The 18,038-nt window shown below is 35.0% G+C and overlaps 1 protein-coding gene across 20 annotated transcripts in view; it reads left to right on the forward strand.

Moving 5' to 3' along the window:
- PARD3 (par-3 family cell polarity regulator) overlaps window positions 1-18,038 on the forward strand; it is a 556,192-nt gene that overhangs the window by 321,012 nt on the left and 217,142 nt on the right. For 13 of the 20 annotated variants that reach the window (XM_043885073.1, XM_043885063.1, XM_043885076.1 and 10 more), the window contains 4 exons: window positions 2,692-2,820; window positions 5,113-5,151; window positions 14,632-14,820; window positions 16,171-16,341. In XM_043885073.1, coding sequence (XP_043741008.1) covers window positions 2,692-2,820; window positions 5,113-5,151; window positions 14,632-14,820; window positions 16,171-16,341 — 528 coding nt within the window. The remainder of the gene's footprint in view (window positions 1-2,691; window positions 2,821-5,112; window positions 5,152-14,631; window positions 14,821-16,170; window positions 16,342-18,038) is intronic. The other 7 variants (XM_043885065.1, XM_043885079.1, XM_043885081.1 and 4 more) reach the window with 1 other exon arrangement.

The following is an 18,038-nucleotide window of genomic DNA, read 5'->3' on the forward strand; positions in this document are numbered from 1 at the left end:
GAAATTAAATTATATATTTTAGAAGTAGTATGCATCCTAAAACAATGTATTTCCGCTTCAGTTTTACATTTCTCCTTGTTATTTGATGAGAAATGTCTTTCATTTAGTTCACTCATAAATTTTTAGTTACTTGGACATTTGGTTTATGAGATAACATAACATTTGTCATTATGTAAGTACAGTGTCTGTTAGGTTATATTTCTGGATGACTTTAAATTTATGTCTGGCAGTATAGAAATGTTATCTCCTCTGGAACCAGAGCAGAGACAAATGAAGTAAATGAAAACAGTGTGTCTTGATGAGAAGAACAAGGAAATTTGGAAATGTCAGCGTGGAGAATGAATTGAGACATAAAAATCAAATGTCAGGGGGGAAAAAAAAGATAGTTTTTCAAAAAGTTTCCTTTCTGTACCTCATGGGTTTCGGTTCATTGGTCTTTGAGGCTATCTTTGACATACATAGGATGGCTAATTTCTGTTTGCATGAGTTTTGTGCATGTAGAAATTAAGGTGAAAATGATTGAGAAAGAGGGTACCTTATTAGTGGTTTTTCTTAGTGTTTTCCTTAGGAAACAGTCTGTATTTTTAGTGGTAAGTGCATTCAAATACTAATGTTAAATATATGGAAGGGGTAAACAACAAGGTCCTAGTGTACAACACAGAGAACTATATTCAATATCTCATGATAAACAATAATGGAAAAGAGTATTTATTTTATTCTTTAAAAAATTTTTTCATTGAAGTATAGTTGCTTTACAGTGTTATGTTAATATCCACGGTATAGCAAAGTGAATCAACTGTACATATCCATATATGCCTTCTTTGGAAAAGAGTATTTTCTTTTCTTGGCTGCACTGTGCACATGTGGGATCTTAGTTCCCCAACCAGGGATTGAACCTGTGCCTTCTGCATGGGGACCATGGAGTTGGAAAAGGTTATTTTAAAAAAGAATATATATATGTGTATAACTAACTCACTTTGCTGTATATCAGAAATTAATACAATGCTATAAATCAACTGTACTTTAAAAATATACTAATATTAAGGTAAATGTTTATGATGTTGTCCTTTTTTCTTAACTTGTAGTCTCATATGTAACTTGAATCTCTCCAGCTCTAGCTCTCCTCCTAAAGATTTTTTGAAAAGTATGAAACCAAGGAATAGTTTCCAGATTTTTTCCCGCATATACATTTTAGGCCTAGATTCCTTCAATCTTCCTCTTTCCTCTTTGTCTGTTAGCATGACACTACATTTTAAAGGGATACAGATAGAAGCCCAATGAAAAGAAAGGTTTGAGTAAAAATTGTGTTTCTGGTATTGTTTCCTGAAAGAGGCTCTCGTCCTCAGGCTGTGAGTGAGGGTGGGTATTAGTCCCCATTTGTAGTTGTAGCTTGTGTCATTTAGGAAGTGTCTCATCTGGGACATGAGCCTGATTATTTTTTGCCCCTAAATAAAAAAAAACAGTCTGTGTCCCTGTCTCCCTCTTCCCTGCCTCTCCCTGCATGGCCCCCCGCCTTCTTCCTTGCTGAAGGTAATCACTTTATTTTTGTGTCTCCCTTTCATCATGTAATCGGTTTACTTGTGACACATTATGGAGGCTTTTGCTCTACCTTTTGAGGAATGGAAGGGCCTGCGACCTGTACCTCTTCAGAATTGCGCTTTCTTTTCTCTAGCTGTCAAGCATATTTTAACTTAATTATCTAGTATCCATAGTTATATCTACAGAATATCAGCATGTCCGTGGGCAAAAAGTTTTCTGAGTATCGATATTTTCAAGCCTGTACATTTAAAACAAGTATCATGTGATTAATTTTTTAAAATGATCTAGAAAATTTTTGCTTGCTTTAAACCTGTTACTACCAAAAGGTTCCAAAACATATTTTAACTACAGGAAAGTTTTGATGTTACTATTTAAGTGATACACTTAATTGCCTTAACTCAATGTTATTTCTGTCTAAAGAGAGTATTATAGGACTTTTTAAAAGAAATTTCCATTCTCATTTCTGTTAGCTATGTCATGTTGCTGATAATGTTATTATACTTTCTACAACAATGATGAGATTCCCCAGGATGTGGTTGTTTAAAGTCTATCTCTGTCTTTTTTTTTCCTGGTAGAATTCTCTTAAAACATTGAAAAATCTTGAAATGAAATACTGCTGGCCCTCCAAAAATATTATTTTATAGAGATTCTTCTTCTGTGTTTGCTATTTAGTGATAAAAAGTTATTGTCATAATTTTCAGTAACATTTCAATGAAAGCTAAGATGCTTTTACCAAAATATTTTTAGTGTGTTTTACTACCCCTGTAAGGGTGGCACTTTTAAATTTTGATATAAGAAAATCTGTGATGAACAAGGGCATCATGGAATCTCAGTTCAAAAATAGGAAGTTTTGTGCCAATGTGGCATTGTAGATATATTTGTGTCTCTGGTTACTTGTTAATGTGCTGGTGGCTGTGCTTTTGATTTATTGATGAGATCTGAAAGAGTGACTGTTTCCTGCCTTGCTTCAAGATAACTGGTATGCCTTTCATTATTAGCCCTAGCAGCCTGGTGGTTAACCAGATCAGGGCAGAATGTACCGTGCAATGAGTCTTGTTCCATGGCAGACATGATCAGTTCTAGAATGTGTCTCACATCTCCTGTTAATCTGTTTGCATGGTATCGTCGCTGAAAACTTTTTGTTTGTTTTAGGTTAATGGAGTCGATCTAGCAGGCAAATCCCAGGAGGAAGTTGTTTCCTTGTTGAGAAGCACCAAGATGGAAGGGACTGTGAGCCTTCTGGTCTTTCGCCAAGAAGATGCCTTCCACCCAAGGGAACTGGTGTGTAACTTCAGAGCAGATGAATGGTTTCTGACACACATGAGTCAGTGATCTGGGCTAGCTACCTGCTAGCCAATGTTTATTAAAACATTTTCCAAGCCATTTCTATATTTTATATATCTTTCAGCCTTAACATAATATAAGCTTTCTTTCCTCACATTTCCTCCGTTTTGGAAATAAATATCCACAATGTTGCATGCAGGAATATTTGAAAATCAAATTGCAGGAATATTTTCTAGGACAGCAAATGTTTATTACTGAACACTTTTAGATGGACTGATTGAATACAGAGATGTCGATTATTCCATAACTGTCACTTCAAAGGCTGTTGTTGAAAGCTTGCCATATTCTCCACTACATATGACAAATTTTCATATTTCAAGTTTTCATGGTACATGTAGCTAAGCCAAATAAAGATGCTTGCTTACTGCTGTATGAAAAAGAGGGCCTTAATTAAATAGTCTTACTGAAAGTAAAAAGACCTAAGATGCAAGAAGCCCTGGGGCCATTAATTCCTGATATAGACATTATTTGGAATGACATAAATGAAAAGGGATTTGTTTGCAAACTATTTATTTCACTTTTTATACATATGTCAGTGTATCTAAATATTAGATACTGGTATTTATGTAGTATTGGTGTGAGTGAAATATGTATATTAAATTGACATGGTTCTTGGTAATATAAGTAATCACCTTCATTTTTTTGTTTTGATGTAGTAGGAAAATCAGTTTACTTCAAAAACAAGTGGTATTTGATATATTTCAAAAGATATTCCTCTTGGGTCATTTTAGGACATTTGACCTGTCTTTCAGATAGCTTTTAACTTTATCTAAATAATAATTAATCCATATATACTAGAGTGGGTAGGTTTTAGGGATGCAGTTTCAAAATTCTTCTGATTACCCTAATTCTCTTAGGCTAATCCTTCAAATATAGATGTGTCATGGTTAGTAAAAATTCTCCTTTATTATAAAACAAATAAATTTTAGTCATGGGAATATCTCATCCCTTGGTGACACACACATTGACAATTTACTGTGATTTCATGGAAATTTCAGATTGTGATAGGGCTAAAAACTGAACACTTGTGTTTTAAATAGATGTTAAGAAATGACAAAAACTTCTTTATTTCTGTTTAAAAATGTTTAATGCATTATTTCTCAATTTAAATTCAGTTTTCCATTTCCCCCCACTGTTATCCAATTTTGTGCTTGAAATGCCACCTGATCCTAAATCTGGAGTTGTCTCTATTAAATTGTAAATGAGCACTTAAAAAAAAAAAAAAGACTGAACTTTCTATGCAATGAAGCTTTAGTCCTTCCTCAGTGTATCTGAGCCTGGGTGATAGTTGGCATTATTAGGTTGCCAAAGCTTAACTGCTGCTCTTACCGCCTTTCCTGAGTTCCTGCCAGCATAGACCAGCTTAAGGTTAATCAGGTTCTCCTGGCCCAAGTTTGATCTTCCAGGCTTCTGTTTTCCCCTTCTGCTGCCTTCTTTTTTTCTCTTGGTTATTTAATTTATTGCTTGTGAGCTTTTCATTAAGGAGTGAGCCAGTAGGCCGTCAGTTTATTATTCACATTGCAGCTGCTATACAAGATTTAAAAAAGAAAATTCTGAAAACTTAAAGGTGGGGGGTGGTGTTTAAAATGATCTTTCAATCCAGTTAACAGAACACTTTTCCTTTCTTTGGGGTGTTTATATTTAAATTCTATGACTAAAGCAAAATTTATCAATAGGTACCTTTTTAGTAAGTTAACCATATAACTATATTAATTAAAGCAACTCTATAGTACATGAAAACCATATCACATTTATAACCTGTGTAATATTATAAAGTATAATGCTTGTGGTTCAGACTGTGGTTCAGACTGTTATTATTTGGCCTAGCTATCAAATTACAATATACTTTATAATTTAGACTTAGTTAGGAAAATTAGAAAACAAAATTAGAAACAGTGCCAGGAATAGAGAAGCAGTTTTGTGGGATTTGTTTTCCTCCCAGTAATAAATTCATGTTGTACTCCAAATGAGCAACTAAAAATTTACATCTAGAGAAAAATTTTTAAAGAACCACTCCCTGCAGCGTGCGCACACACACACAAGATAACATAACCATATCAATGAAACTTTGCAAGGCAGAGTAATATATCAACCATAATTGATCACCCTCTATATATTTTGTTGATTTTAAGAAAAAACAATTTTGCCTTGAAAGTAAAGCTTTGTCTCCCTGTGTGTTGAAGGTGGCTTTGGTCAGTCTGTATTTATGTTTTTCTTCAATTCTTCTAGAATGCAGAGCCAAGCCAGATGCAGATTCCAAAAGAAACGGTAAGAGCTTTGTCTTTTGCAGGATGCAGAGATGTTGGAAAGATAAATTGAACTAACTTCTTACTAATTAATTATGAAGTTACTTGTCCTCTCTTTTCCTGGCTCATAATAGATCCTACATAAATTTATTAAATCCTAAACTGGTCTTGCCTTAAGTGACTTATTGCTACTACCCCAAATGAAGACTATTTCATGATTATTTTTGATCAGACAGGGCTAAAATACAGACGTTAAAGACTCTCTTATTCACCTGCGTAATAAGAGAGACTAAAATTGCTGAGTTTTATAATTTCATATACACACACCCACACACACATATATATGACACATACATCTATATATGGAAAGTATTTTATGAGTTGTGAAGTGCTATATTATAACTGGCTACAAAAATGAAAAAAAGAAAAAAGAAAGCCCAAGTAAAAAAAATAGGGAGGACTATAAGGCATAAAAATGTGTCATAAATAGGAAAACTAAAATATGTCAGCAGTTAGACTAAACATATTGTCATAATAACATATTTAATAATTTTTTAAATTTATTATCAGTTATTATGACATTTTATATGGGACTAAAAATTCCCCTAACAGAAGTAAGTTTTCACAGCTTTGATTAAAATGCAAAAATAGGTGTTTAGAAGACAAATCTTAATACAGGCTGAAAATAAAAGAATAAGCAGGCAGTACTAACATAATGAAAGAGAACGAATTGCCAAAATAGTTTCTAAGCTTATCTTTTTGTGTATGTGGATGCACTACATGGGGAAAAAGAGAGAGGGTATTTTATGTTGACACATGATATCATCCAGTAGAAAATCTAACAGACAGGATATTTTATACATTAAACATCACAGCACAAAAACATGTCATTCTCAAACCCTTGTGAAGAAAATGGAAATTTGCAAAACCATGTCTACAGTGGGTAATGCTAGTATGTATTTTTCCAAATTTGGCATGTTAGACAAATAATATAAGAATATGATGAATCTGAATGACATATTAACAATATTAAAATATAGTATAACATAATTTAATTTTCATTGACACATTCATAGCCAGACAGCTTTGAACCTAATAAACAAGCAAAATATCATTTTCAAATATTCCATCGTTACAAAAAATGTATGAATAATCAGACCTTAGAGAAAAGTCAGGAAACAACCTGGAGAATATCACATGTTTATAAGTATAGGTTGTAGGAAATTCATAGGCTCCATTTTTTATCCATTAAATCAATAGGTCTGTGATAGTTAATCGAAATCACAGTGGGGTGTGTGTGTGTGTGTGTGTGTGTGTGTGTGTGTGTGTGGTTGTGGCTGGGGTAGTTTGAGGGAAAATCAGACACAGATTAATTCTAAAGAATCAAGTAGGGCTTAAGAATGTCTTTTTTATTTCCTATTTTAACAAACAACAATGCTAGCAAAATGTACTATAAAGCTAAGCACTTGAAATAGCATGATGTTGTTGTAGGAACAGACAAGTAGATAATTTAAACACATTGATGATGGAAGCGGTCCCAGTGTTTACATGTGTGCACATGTTTGTTAAAGGAGGCATTTCAAAATAGTGGTAAAGAGTGGTTTATTTAGTATTTAGAACAATTAGCCATTGACTTAAAAAAGTCACTTTTTTTATTCACTTAAAAAAGTCACCTTTTTATTCACTATAAAAAAATAAATCTCAATTGATTATGAAATTAAATCTAAAAACATACCAAAAAGAATTGAGGAAATATGTGAAAAATTTCTGTGTTAAATTTGGCTAGTGAATGGTTGTCCTGGCATGACAAAGTCAAAATGTCCTAAAAGAGCAGATTGATGGGTTTGTTTATATGTATTAAAAAACTTGTATAGCAGTAACTGCACCATGAAAGAGTTGCAAGATAGATATTAAAAGTGGGAAGTATTTTGCAGTGTGTTTCTTAGGTGAAGAACCACTGTTTGGTGTTTGGAATCTTAATGTCATAGAACTTTCTTGGAAAAGTGAATGGCATCACAAATAAACTATATCTGTTAATGCCTAAGATGATCTGAGATGGAGAATGATGCCATAAGCAGTAAAGATAAGCGTGTTCTTTAGAAACATGTAATCAGTCCTGGTGAGGAAATTGAGGATTAGCTCTGAAGTTTTTGATCACCACTGGGAAGAAGCAGCTTTGGCTTTAAAGGTGGTATTCCATGGAGAATGTCCAGGTGCCCTCTATTCTGTGCCTCTTTTGTGGTCATGATAGCATGCCAGAGCAAATGCCAATTCAGGCACCTGAACAAGAGATGGTATGTGTGTATGTGAATCTGACTTGAGATTGCAAATGGAGATTGTTTCTGACAAGGGTTTTCCAAGCTAGGTAAAAAAAGGTAAATTTGTTTTTTTCTTTTTGGTCTAAATGTTTTCTTTTCAGTTTATTGTTCTTTGTTTGGTTGTCTCACACCTGGGTCTCTCTTTCTACTTTTGACAGGCAAAACCATTTTGGGCTGTTAAAGGTTTTATGTTAAAATTTCAGTTTAAAAATTGGCTTTCAGGGTCTCTCTCTACCTTTTGGTGGCAAGTCTTAAATTCATTCACATAGTGAAGTTCTCTGACATTATATTTGTTAAACTTTCAGGTGATTGTAAGCACCTTGAGAATGGAATGCCCTAAAGCCCAATTAGTTGATCACAATGACTCCCAGAACTGATTAAGTCTTAGAAATTGTAAAAAAGGTCATTTAGGTAGATGAGCCAAGCTGTACCAATGGCTGATTGACCTTTTAAATACCTGAGACTTGGGTTTCTTGTACATCTTCTAAATTTTGTTTTAATTAGCAAGAGTGTGTAGCTAGAAACCCTACTGAGTTTTAGGTTATCCATTCAAAATTGGACGAAAAGCTCAATTATTTAGAATAGGCTCAAGGTCACTTATTCCATGACTTGAACAAACTCCTTGCCTTTGGAAAGTTTATTCACTTGATAGTTTATTTTTGTGCTCATCCAGGTTGGACAAGATAATACATATACATCCAGAGAAACAGGACCAGCGGGATGTGTAGATAGTTACAGAGAGACTCATTATAAGGAATTGGTTTGTGTGATTATGAAGGCTGGGAAGCCTGAGTCTGCAGTGTGGGCCAGCAGAGAGCTAGGAGAGTCCACAGCATGGATGAAGTCCAGAGACAGTCTGCTTGAGAATCCCCCTTACTCAGGCAGGCCCGTCTTTCTGTTCTTCTTTGACTGATTGGATGATATGGACGGTAATCTGTTTTATTCAGATTCATAAATTTAAATGTTAATCTTATCACAAAACACCTTCCAAGTGGATACAAAATTAAGCATCACAATGAAGTAGTGAGGTTACCTACAGGTTATCAGGCCTTAATTTACCAAAGTGCCAATTTCTTCCTTGGGCTTCAAAGGACAGTGCAAAACTGCTTAGGAAGGCCCCAAGAGCTCTTTCTAAGATCCATGTAAGAATATCATTGTATGTAAAACAAATTCAGAGCTACTGGATTTAAGTAGGGCTTTAGAAAATAATAGTTTTTAGAGATGATGCTAGAGCATATAGATAAGATATGAAACATGCTTAAAGGTCAAAAATTTAACATGCATGGAATCTCCACTTGGGATCCCTGGCAGAGCCAGGGGAATCTCCCTGTAGAAGCTGCAAGGATACACTGAGGAAATTTGGGGATAAACTAACTGATAGTTTATAATCTTGATCTGGAAAATTAATGAGCTAATCAGTCTAAGTCTGGCCCTAGGCTTATTAATGTAATGGTTGTGGTAGATCAAGTAGAGCCTACCATGTAAAGTAAGAAAACGATCCCATTTATAATAGGATACCCCCCCCCGCCCCCCCCCCCCCCGCCCCCCGAAAATACTTAGGAATAAATTTAACCAAGGGGATGAAAGACCTGCACACTGACAGAGATAAGAATGGTGGACTGGAGGATCAGGAGAGTGAGGGAAAGGAGATAATGGTCAAAGAGTATAAACTTCTACTAGTTATCGGATGAGTAAATTCTGGAGGTCTAATGTAGAGCATGGTGATTATAGCTAATAATACTGTGTTGTATACTCAAAAATTGCTAAGACAGTAGATCTTAAATGTTCTCACCACAAAAAAATGTAGTTTTGTGAGGTGATGGAGGTGTGTTAGCTAAACTATAGTGTTGATTGTTTTGCAATATATAAATGTACCTAATGAACATTTTGTACATCCTAAACTTACACAGTGTTATATGTCAAATATATCTCAAGAAAGCTGGGGAGAAAATAGTCCAAAGTAAGACAAAACACATAGCGAACCTAATGGGGGGTTGAATTATGGGTTGGTACTTCTTCATTCAAAGCCTTGTATAAATTCTTTGGGATAAACTGATCATCAAACATTTCTGATCATCAAACATGGGCTCTCCTGGCTAACACTGATGGAAGAATACAAAATTCTCTAATTTGAGTTTTTGTTGAAGATCTCTGCTATCACACATTAATCATATGTTAACCTAATCATATGTTAAAGTAATCATATGTTAAACTAATCATTATAGTTTGGCTTTAACCATCAAATGCTGCTGTTATCACAAAGAATTTTGTAAAATATGTGGTATTTCTAGTGCTTTAAGTACTCAAGCTTAAAGTCATGATTCAGTGAAAAATTTTTCAATTCAAATGATTCAAACTTACTTTAAAACAATCTCATTCCAAGATTGGGATAGAATGATATTTTCATGATCTTACAAAAATAGTAATGATTTTGTGTAATAAATCTGTATCCATTTTTAGGGGATTCATTTGAAATTCCTTACTTTCACTAAAGTAAGTTAAAGGTTTCCTAATGTTTGGTGTATTTTCCCTTGGGAAATATATCTTAGTTATTTTTTATTGTCATCCTTTAATGGTAGAGTGATAAAAATTATTTTTAAAATTTATTCTGTGTTTTGTTTTTGCTATTGAACTCATGTCATTTTAAAGATTATATTGATAGTAATGTCTGTATTAAAAATAAGGACTGTTTTAGATATAGCAATACTATTCTGTATTAATTACTATGTGTAATTTTTATTCTGAAACATCATTCTTTCAGAAAAGTTTCGAGAATAGCCTGAGGAGCTCCAGTATATTTGTCTTTTTGTTAATATTTAACCACATTTGACATGTAATTTTATTCCATTCTTCCCTCTCTCTCCCTCTAATATCTCCATCTTTCCTTTCCACTATATGATTTTTTTCAGAATTGAGATAAATTGTAGACATAATTCCCCTTCATCTGTAAACCTTTCAGTGTGTGTATCCTAAAGAGTGACATTTTCGCATGTAACCAGGTTATAGTCATCAAAGCCATGAAGTCAACATTGACTTAACAGGGTTGTATCCTGTTGTCTCAGTTAGTGTTCTTCATGGTGTGCAGATGTGAACAAACGAATGAATACATATGCATCAAATTCTGGTCCAGTTTCCACTGTCCAATCACCCCTGGCATCTAGTTGTCATGTCTCTTTAGTCTTTCTTAATCCAGAGCATTTCTTCCGTTTATCTTTGGTTTTCATTTTTGAAGAGCAAATTACTTTGAAAATGTCCCTCAATTTGGGTTTGTGGGATTTGTTTGAGAAATGATTTTTCTTGCTTCACATTACAGATTAACAACTGTAATGTAACAACTGTAAAAAAAAAAAAACCTTTTTTTCCCCCTCCTCAGTATTTGTAGCATCAAGCAAAACATTAAAAAATTTTTTAAATGTTATTTATTTTAGATCTACTGTTTGAATTAGAAAAGAGCACATAAAACCAGATGTGACATTTTAACTTTGCTAATAAGAGTAATTAACCTTAAAATATCAGCACAAATATCATGCATAAACATTCATCTTGCATATGGGATAAAATAAAATCTATAGCTTAAACTGTAGGGTTATTCCTTTATGCAAAAAATATAAACACAGTACCATCTCTTACTTAAAAAAATCCTGCTCTTGATTAAAACTGTAAATGGTTATTATTATTTGTCTGCTATACTTGCATATTATTTAAACTCTAGATGTTGTGTTAGTGTATTCTGTCTTTAACTTGAATGAAAACTCAAGTTAGGCATGAGAATATGATGCTGTACTTATTTTGTAAGATCCATCATAAAGTTTTCAGCCCTACCTATCTTCCCCATCCCATTGCTAATCCCTGCCCAATGATCATGTTTTGGCCACATAATATAATCAACTTCTACTTCCTTGCTACCAAGTTTGCAGATTAACTGCAGGCTCAGAGTGGCCTGTGGGCCAGCTCTGTCCCCTCAGCTATTGGGACTGTTGTTTGGGGCAGTAGGCTTTAGTGCAGATCACTTGTGGCTCTTTTTCTGTCTCGCTGCACATATGTGTGCATCTTTTCTGCCATCTGAGGATTAGTGGGAAAATAAATAGTCTTCATACTGCCTATGCTTTAAGTTTTCTGTTTCTAATATGCTTAGCAAAAATGCTCTTTTTTTTTGGACATTTGAAGGCAAAAATGCCTATGGAGTAATGGCTAAGGGAAAATATGCCAGATTGTATGGATGGAAAAAAATCACATGTATGCATATGAGGGACATGATGTGTATTTGAGGGACATGATGTGTATTTGAGTGACATGCATGTCCAAATGGCTTAAGGAGCAAATTAAAGGGAAGCAAAATATTTATTGTGTTTCTTTAGGAAAAACTTGACTCAAGAAACAGTTGATACAGTACAGAATCTGGATGGAGTAACAATTGAAGATGATAGAAAATTAGCTTCTCCTTGTATCAGAATGAAGAGATCCCCATACTAGTAAGATTTTTGGAAAAATTCTCCATAAAGTAGACTTTGAAATAGTTTTTGAAGAGCAAATTTTTTAAAAACATTTTGCTGCCGGAGAATTAAGTTCTCAAAGCTGGCGTTAATTTCAGTCTTATGTCAAGAGCGAAATGGATTAATAATACTGTATCAAATGAAAAGTACAATCTCTCACTTAAATGTTTTTAATGACAATAATGACTTAAGACTCGATAAGAAAGCTGGAAAAGAGTATTACTTCCATCCTGCAGTTTTCATAAGAAATGAAACTTTTCCATGGAGAATACAGTCTCCTTTAAAACAGGTTCAGAGCAGGGCAACATGTCAGGAAGTGATTTGAACTTGATTAAAATTTCTGTTCACATATTCAGTCAGCTCCTTATCTTGATTTTTCGAGTAGAAGAAAAATGAAAATTTTAAGTCTTAGTAGAACATTATGGAAATGTCAATAGAAGTAAACATTAAGAAGTCAAGCTGAAGCTACATATCAGTAAGTGACAATTAAGAACCTTCCAGATTTGAGGCAGATAAAGGTACTGAATGATGAGACTTAAAAATGCCCTTGTAAGGGACTGTCTTTGGTTTCTGTGTCTTTTTTTTTTTAATTAATTAATTTATTTTACTTTACAACATTGTATTGGTTTTTCAAATGCAATTTTCCCAGGAATATAAGTACTGGTTCTGATTCACAAAGTGAATTTTATCTTTCAGTTTCCTCTGAATTTAAAGTAGAGGGGCTGTATTGTGTTCTGATACTATTTTGTATTTCAGACTTCAGAAACATTTTATATTAAGGTAGCTATGTTCATTCATGCAAGGTTTTTATTTATGCTCTCCAATCGTTTTGAACCATATGGATGAAAATAAAATTTATAGAGCAAAACAAATATATAAAGATACTTTCGCATAGTAAATATGATGTCAGTATTTTAATAGAGTGTTTAATGTTTATTTTTCCCCAATCCATTGATTTTATTTGAGCTGTAATTATTCGCTGGGAATATTTTAAATGTAAGAAGGCTTTTATAATGCACAGGTATAGTTTTTATTTTGATTCTGGTACTTTGTATAGTTAACATACTATTCCTCTGTATCTTTTCAAGTTCTTTTAAAAATATTCATTATTATATGATTTTCCTATTTTTAATATATTAGAGTTTTTTTTTTAAAGCATACCTTGTCCTGATGACTTTGAGGCTATCTTTTCAGATGGCACAGAGAATGTAAGTTAGAAACAACAAAAAACCACATTATTGTGGATTTGGATAACGTACCTCTTATATTATGATAATCTAAAAAAAAAGACTCTTACTGATAAACTCTGTACTTCCAAAAATTATTTCATCTGATTGAGATATCTCAGATTGGATGTTAACTTTCTAAATGCCTTTAAAAAATTATTTTATATTATTATGTTAATTTTGATAATTATTAGAAAATTTTAAAAAATCTGTTGAGATGCAAAGAAAAAAGCTGAAGTCTACCCACAGTTTCAGTGCTCTGCAGTGGGCTTACACATGTGTAACTGAACATTTCTTAAGAGTGCAATCTTCAAAGCATGCCTTATAGTCCAATCTCATTAAGTACCGTTAGATGTTTAACCATTCTTCAAGTGTATTTTGATAATGCTGGAGAAATATTCCAAAAGTACGAAAAGAGAAGGAAGAAAACCTGTAAGACTAGATGAGGCATTTAGTTGTGATTTAAAGAACTTGTGCCCCATGTCTATTTTGTGATTGGAAATGCTGAACTTGATAAAAAATTCGGGCCTCATCTGTTTGGAGATGGCCAGCATAGAGTTGGGAACACTACCAAGGATTACAGAAGGCAGAGGACGTCCTCTTCCGGTGTCCAATATACTTACATGTCATCACACTGCGTCTCATCAGGTTATATCTGAAGCATTCACTTGCTCCTTGCTTTTTGGGAGGAGCTGGGCAAAAGTTTGTGCATCTCAAATGTGTTGGGTTCTGTCGCAGTCTCCTTATGCACTGGATGTCTACTATTATGAAATCAAGGTCGGCATATACAACTCTTAATTAAACAATATTGCTTGAATAATATCCACCAGCTGTAGTGTGTGTCATACAGTACTGTGGAAAAAGAAATTTCTCCAAAGTTATTTATCTCTACTTTGTCTCACAAATGTTGAAGGTTAAAACTCTCTAGCAACTCTCTGAAAATGAACCCCTTTTTCTGCTGACTTTGTATCATCAGTATTTGTTGTTGTTTGAGAATAAAATGATACACCCTAATGAACATTAAGCTATTAATAACATTGAAAATTCCTAGTGAAAAACAAAGGGACAAATGAGTTAAATTTATTTATTTTGATTTCCTGCTGTTTCTGTTTTTCTCCTGTGGTTTAGAACATATAAACAGATGAAAACCCGCCACGAAAAACAAAAACAAACCAAAACTCTAAGGGTCTACATGTCTTTAGTCCTTCTGCTACATTTTTTCTACTAAATTTCTCAGACTCTGAGTTAGGTTTGTTTCAATATTGAAACAAGTGTCACATAAAAATATTAGCAGCTGGCTCCAGGAATCATCTGGAAGGGGTACAGTATGCGCTGTTATCATGGATCCTGTTGTGGAACTTCTGTGGAAATACTGTGCCTGTTATAATTAAAGAACTGCTCATTAGCAGTCCTTCAAAATAGCAGAAACACTGGAATATAGCTGTGCAATTTTGTTTCCTGTTAGAAAGCAGAAGATGAGGATACCGTTCTCACACCCGACGGCACCCGGGAATTTCTGACGTTTGAAGTTCCGCTGAATGATTCAGGATCTGCCGGTCTTGGCGTCAGTGTCAAAGGTAACCGGTCGAAAGAGAACCACGCAGATTTGGGAATCTTCGTCAAGTCCATTATTAATGGAGGAGCAGCATCGAAGGTAAGCCAATGTCAGTCTTATCAAGCTTGTGCGCGCTCACAAATGTTTAATTTATAGCCCCATTCCTTGGAAACATTTAAATGGTTGGGGTGAAATCATTCCTCTTCCTTATGTATGTTCGTTTCTGTGGCCTGTGAAGTAAACCGACAGAAAACAGATTAATAGGAGAAAAAGTTTACAAATTTTACTGATGATAAAATTTCCAATTTTATGTGTATGGGGGCTCCCCAGGAAGAAGTGAAAACCTAAAACCTAAGGAAGCAGTTAGATTTAGAAGCTTGTGTACCATTTTAGCAAATGGTGATAAATTGTAGAGTAGGGATTAGACAAAGAAAGACAGTTTGGGCTTCCAGGGGCAGTCAATTGTGGGATGGTAAACCTCTGAAGGAAACCCATGGAAGAAAAGTCTCCTTTTATAAGGTTTGTTTCTGAAGACGCATCTCAGTAAGTCTCTGTCTCTGGTGTGAGGGTCGTTCTCCACTTGCAGGTTAGAGAGAAGAGAACCGGCACCTTCACAAGGAGGACCTTCTACCCTGGGTTCAGCCAGAGGCAGGGAGGACGCAGCGTTCTCTCCGTGTCTGACATTTCTCACTTGCCTTCCACTGAGAATAATCCCTATGTCAAAGTGGCGTGTTTTGGGATGGTGTATTCTGATCCCCTGTAACACTTAAATATTTTCTGGCTTTTTGTCTAATACCCCAAACAGGATCAAACAACTAGTGAAATCTCAGTGATGTTTCCTTTGGGGATGCAAGTCTTATCTTCAGCTCCTCATTTTTGATCTCCGAGTTCACAGCCCATATTCATGCTAGTGAAATGAAGATTATCTTTGCAGAGACTTAGCTCAGGTTCTGGCACAGACCTGCCTGACAGGAAAGGTTAATCCCTCCCTCTTCTCTCCCCTCCCCTCTCATGGGTCACTTCTGTTTCCCAGAGGAGAGAAAATGTCCTGGCTGTCTGCTGAGGGGGTGCTACTCTTCTCTGCAATTGTCTAATAGCCTGGAGCTTTTGCACGTCTTGGGTTGTAAATAACCTCTCTGGGTGTCTGTGGAAGCAGGAAAGTAATCACTTTGTGTCCTTTGAATTAGTATGCTATTTTGGTAAATAGATTATGATAATGACTTGATTTACAAATGTATAAATGATTGAAGTAGACACAGGCTGCAAGGGCTGCTTACACATTATTATGCTAGTGTTCAATTGGGCATAATCCATTAGTATTAAAGTGTCCCCCCCCCTTTTTTTTGCTTTTTTGCTTTGTTTTCATTTTATTTTTTTAACGAAGGGGAAAGCAGCTTCTTTTATCACAGATTATTTAATGGCATTTATTTTTACCTGCTTCCTTCCCAGGATGGGAGGCTTCGGGTGAATGATCAACTGATAGCAGTGAATGGAGAATCCCTGTTGGGCAAGACAAACCAGGATGCCATGGAAACCCTCCGGAGGTCCATGTCCACTGAAGGGAACAAGCGAGGAATGATCCAGCTCATTGTGGCGAGGAGAATAAGCAAATGCACTGAGGTAAAGAATGAGAAAGACAGAAGGCATCTGAAGTGGCCCTAGTACCAAGTTCTGTCCTAACATTGAACAAAGAATTACAGGTCCCTGGGCTTTACCTCAAAAGATTCTCAGTTATTTCTGGTGGCTAGAGTTTATTTCATTGTCATTAGATTGTGATTTATTTTCTTAATTCTGTGATCAAAATATTCCTAAGCATGCAGTAATATTTCTAATGCCACCTCAACAGTTAATGCCAGGATTTGGAAGGCACCTTTATTTAGCTGGGTTCACACCTTGGAAACAAAGCCACACATTCCTGCTCAGAGTCCAGTTTCTCTTCTGTTCATCAGTGTTGAACCAGGAGGGAAAATCGTCGATGCAACAATTGCTTGATCCCTTGCTTATCTAGTCTGGGTGCCTTGCAAAGTCCCTCAAGGGGGAGAGTCCATTTCTCTTGTCATGTGGTCAGAAATGGAAGCCTCCCTTCCCACTCCTGACCCGCTTCATCCTTTACTGTAGGGCTGGGCATTTTCCTCTGAAGAGCCTGCTTTTCAGGGATATCTGCTGCATGAAACCATGGTGGGTTCTGCACCTGTGCTGTGTCTAACCAGGTGTGAGTGGGAAGGTTTTCTTTCCTGAAGGACATGAGCTTTTGTTTTCCCAAATAGCAAAAACATACCAAGTAGAAACATACTACTTATGTTTCATTAGCAGAGCATTTGGAAATTTAAAGGGAATTAAATATAGATTTGTTAATGAATATTAGAACCTGAAAAAAAAAACCAACATTTTTTAAAAGACATTTTATGAAGTATGTGCCATCTATAGGAAAAAGGTAGGACCTGCTTGCTGAAAGTATTGTTTGTTGTTTTTCTTTTTATTGATGTTCAACTCCCCACACTTTTAAATCAACTAAGAGAAAATGTTTAGCAAATTGCACAAACTGGAAAGTATACCTAACCTGCTTAGGTGTTTTTCTTAATTTTAAAATTAAGAAATATAAATATATATTTATGTGTTAAATATATAAAGAAAGTTTTTCAGGTCATGATGATGGCTCATCCAATCCATTAATATAACTGGATTTTGCAACATACCTTTGAGCTCAGGGGGTAGTCAGTGGAGAGGTGACCGATTTTTGAAAAAGTATTGACTATAGACTCAGTTTTACATTTTTATTTTCCAAATGAAGAATGACTTAATGCTAATTAACAAATTAATTTCCACAACAGCAAGAGAAGAGTGTCACCTTAACTAGAAACCTCAGAGTGGAAAACTGTGAAAAGTAAAACATTTGCTTTCTTATGATAAATATAAATGCTAGTCCCTCAGACTAGGCTACTGGATTGATTTTCTTGAATGATAATTTTTATTCGTTTCCAAATCATTCACTGATGTTTTAAATGTAAGTCCTGTAACGCTATCTCCACAGTTAGTTCACAAGACACATTGTTCTTTATTAGGTCTTTTTCAAAAATGGAAGAATTTCATTTTCCCTAAGACTGTATTCATTAGACAGATGGTCATTGAGAAAATGTGTTAGATCCTGGGGGTATAGCGGTGAGTAAAAACATTGGGGGACTTCCCTGGTGGTCCAGTCACTGAGACTCCAATCTCCCAGTGCAGGGGGTCTGGGTTCGATTCCTGGTCAGGGAACTAGATCCCACATGCTGCAACCAAGACCCGGTGCAAATAAAAAACAAACAAAAAGAACAGGT

This window comes from Cervus elaphus, chromosome 23 (genome assembly GCF_910594005.1).
Source record: "Cervus elaphus chromosome 23, mCerEla1.1, whole genome shotgun sequence".
NCBI classification, from domain to species: Eukaryota; Metazoa; Chordata; class Mammalia; order Artiodactyla; family Cervidae; genus Cervus; species Cervus elaphus.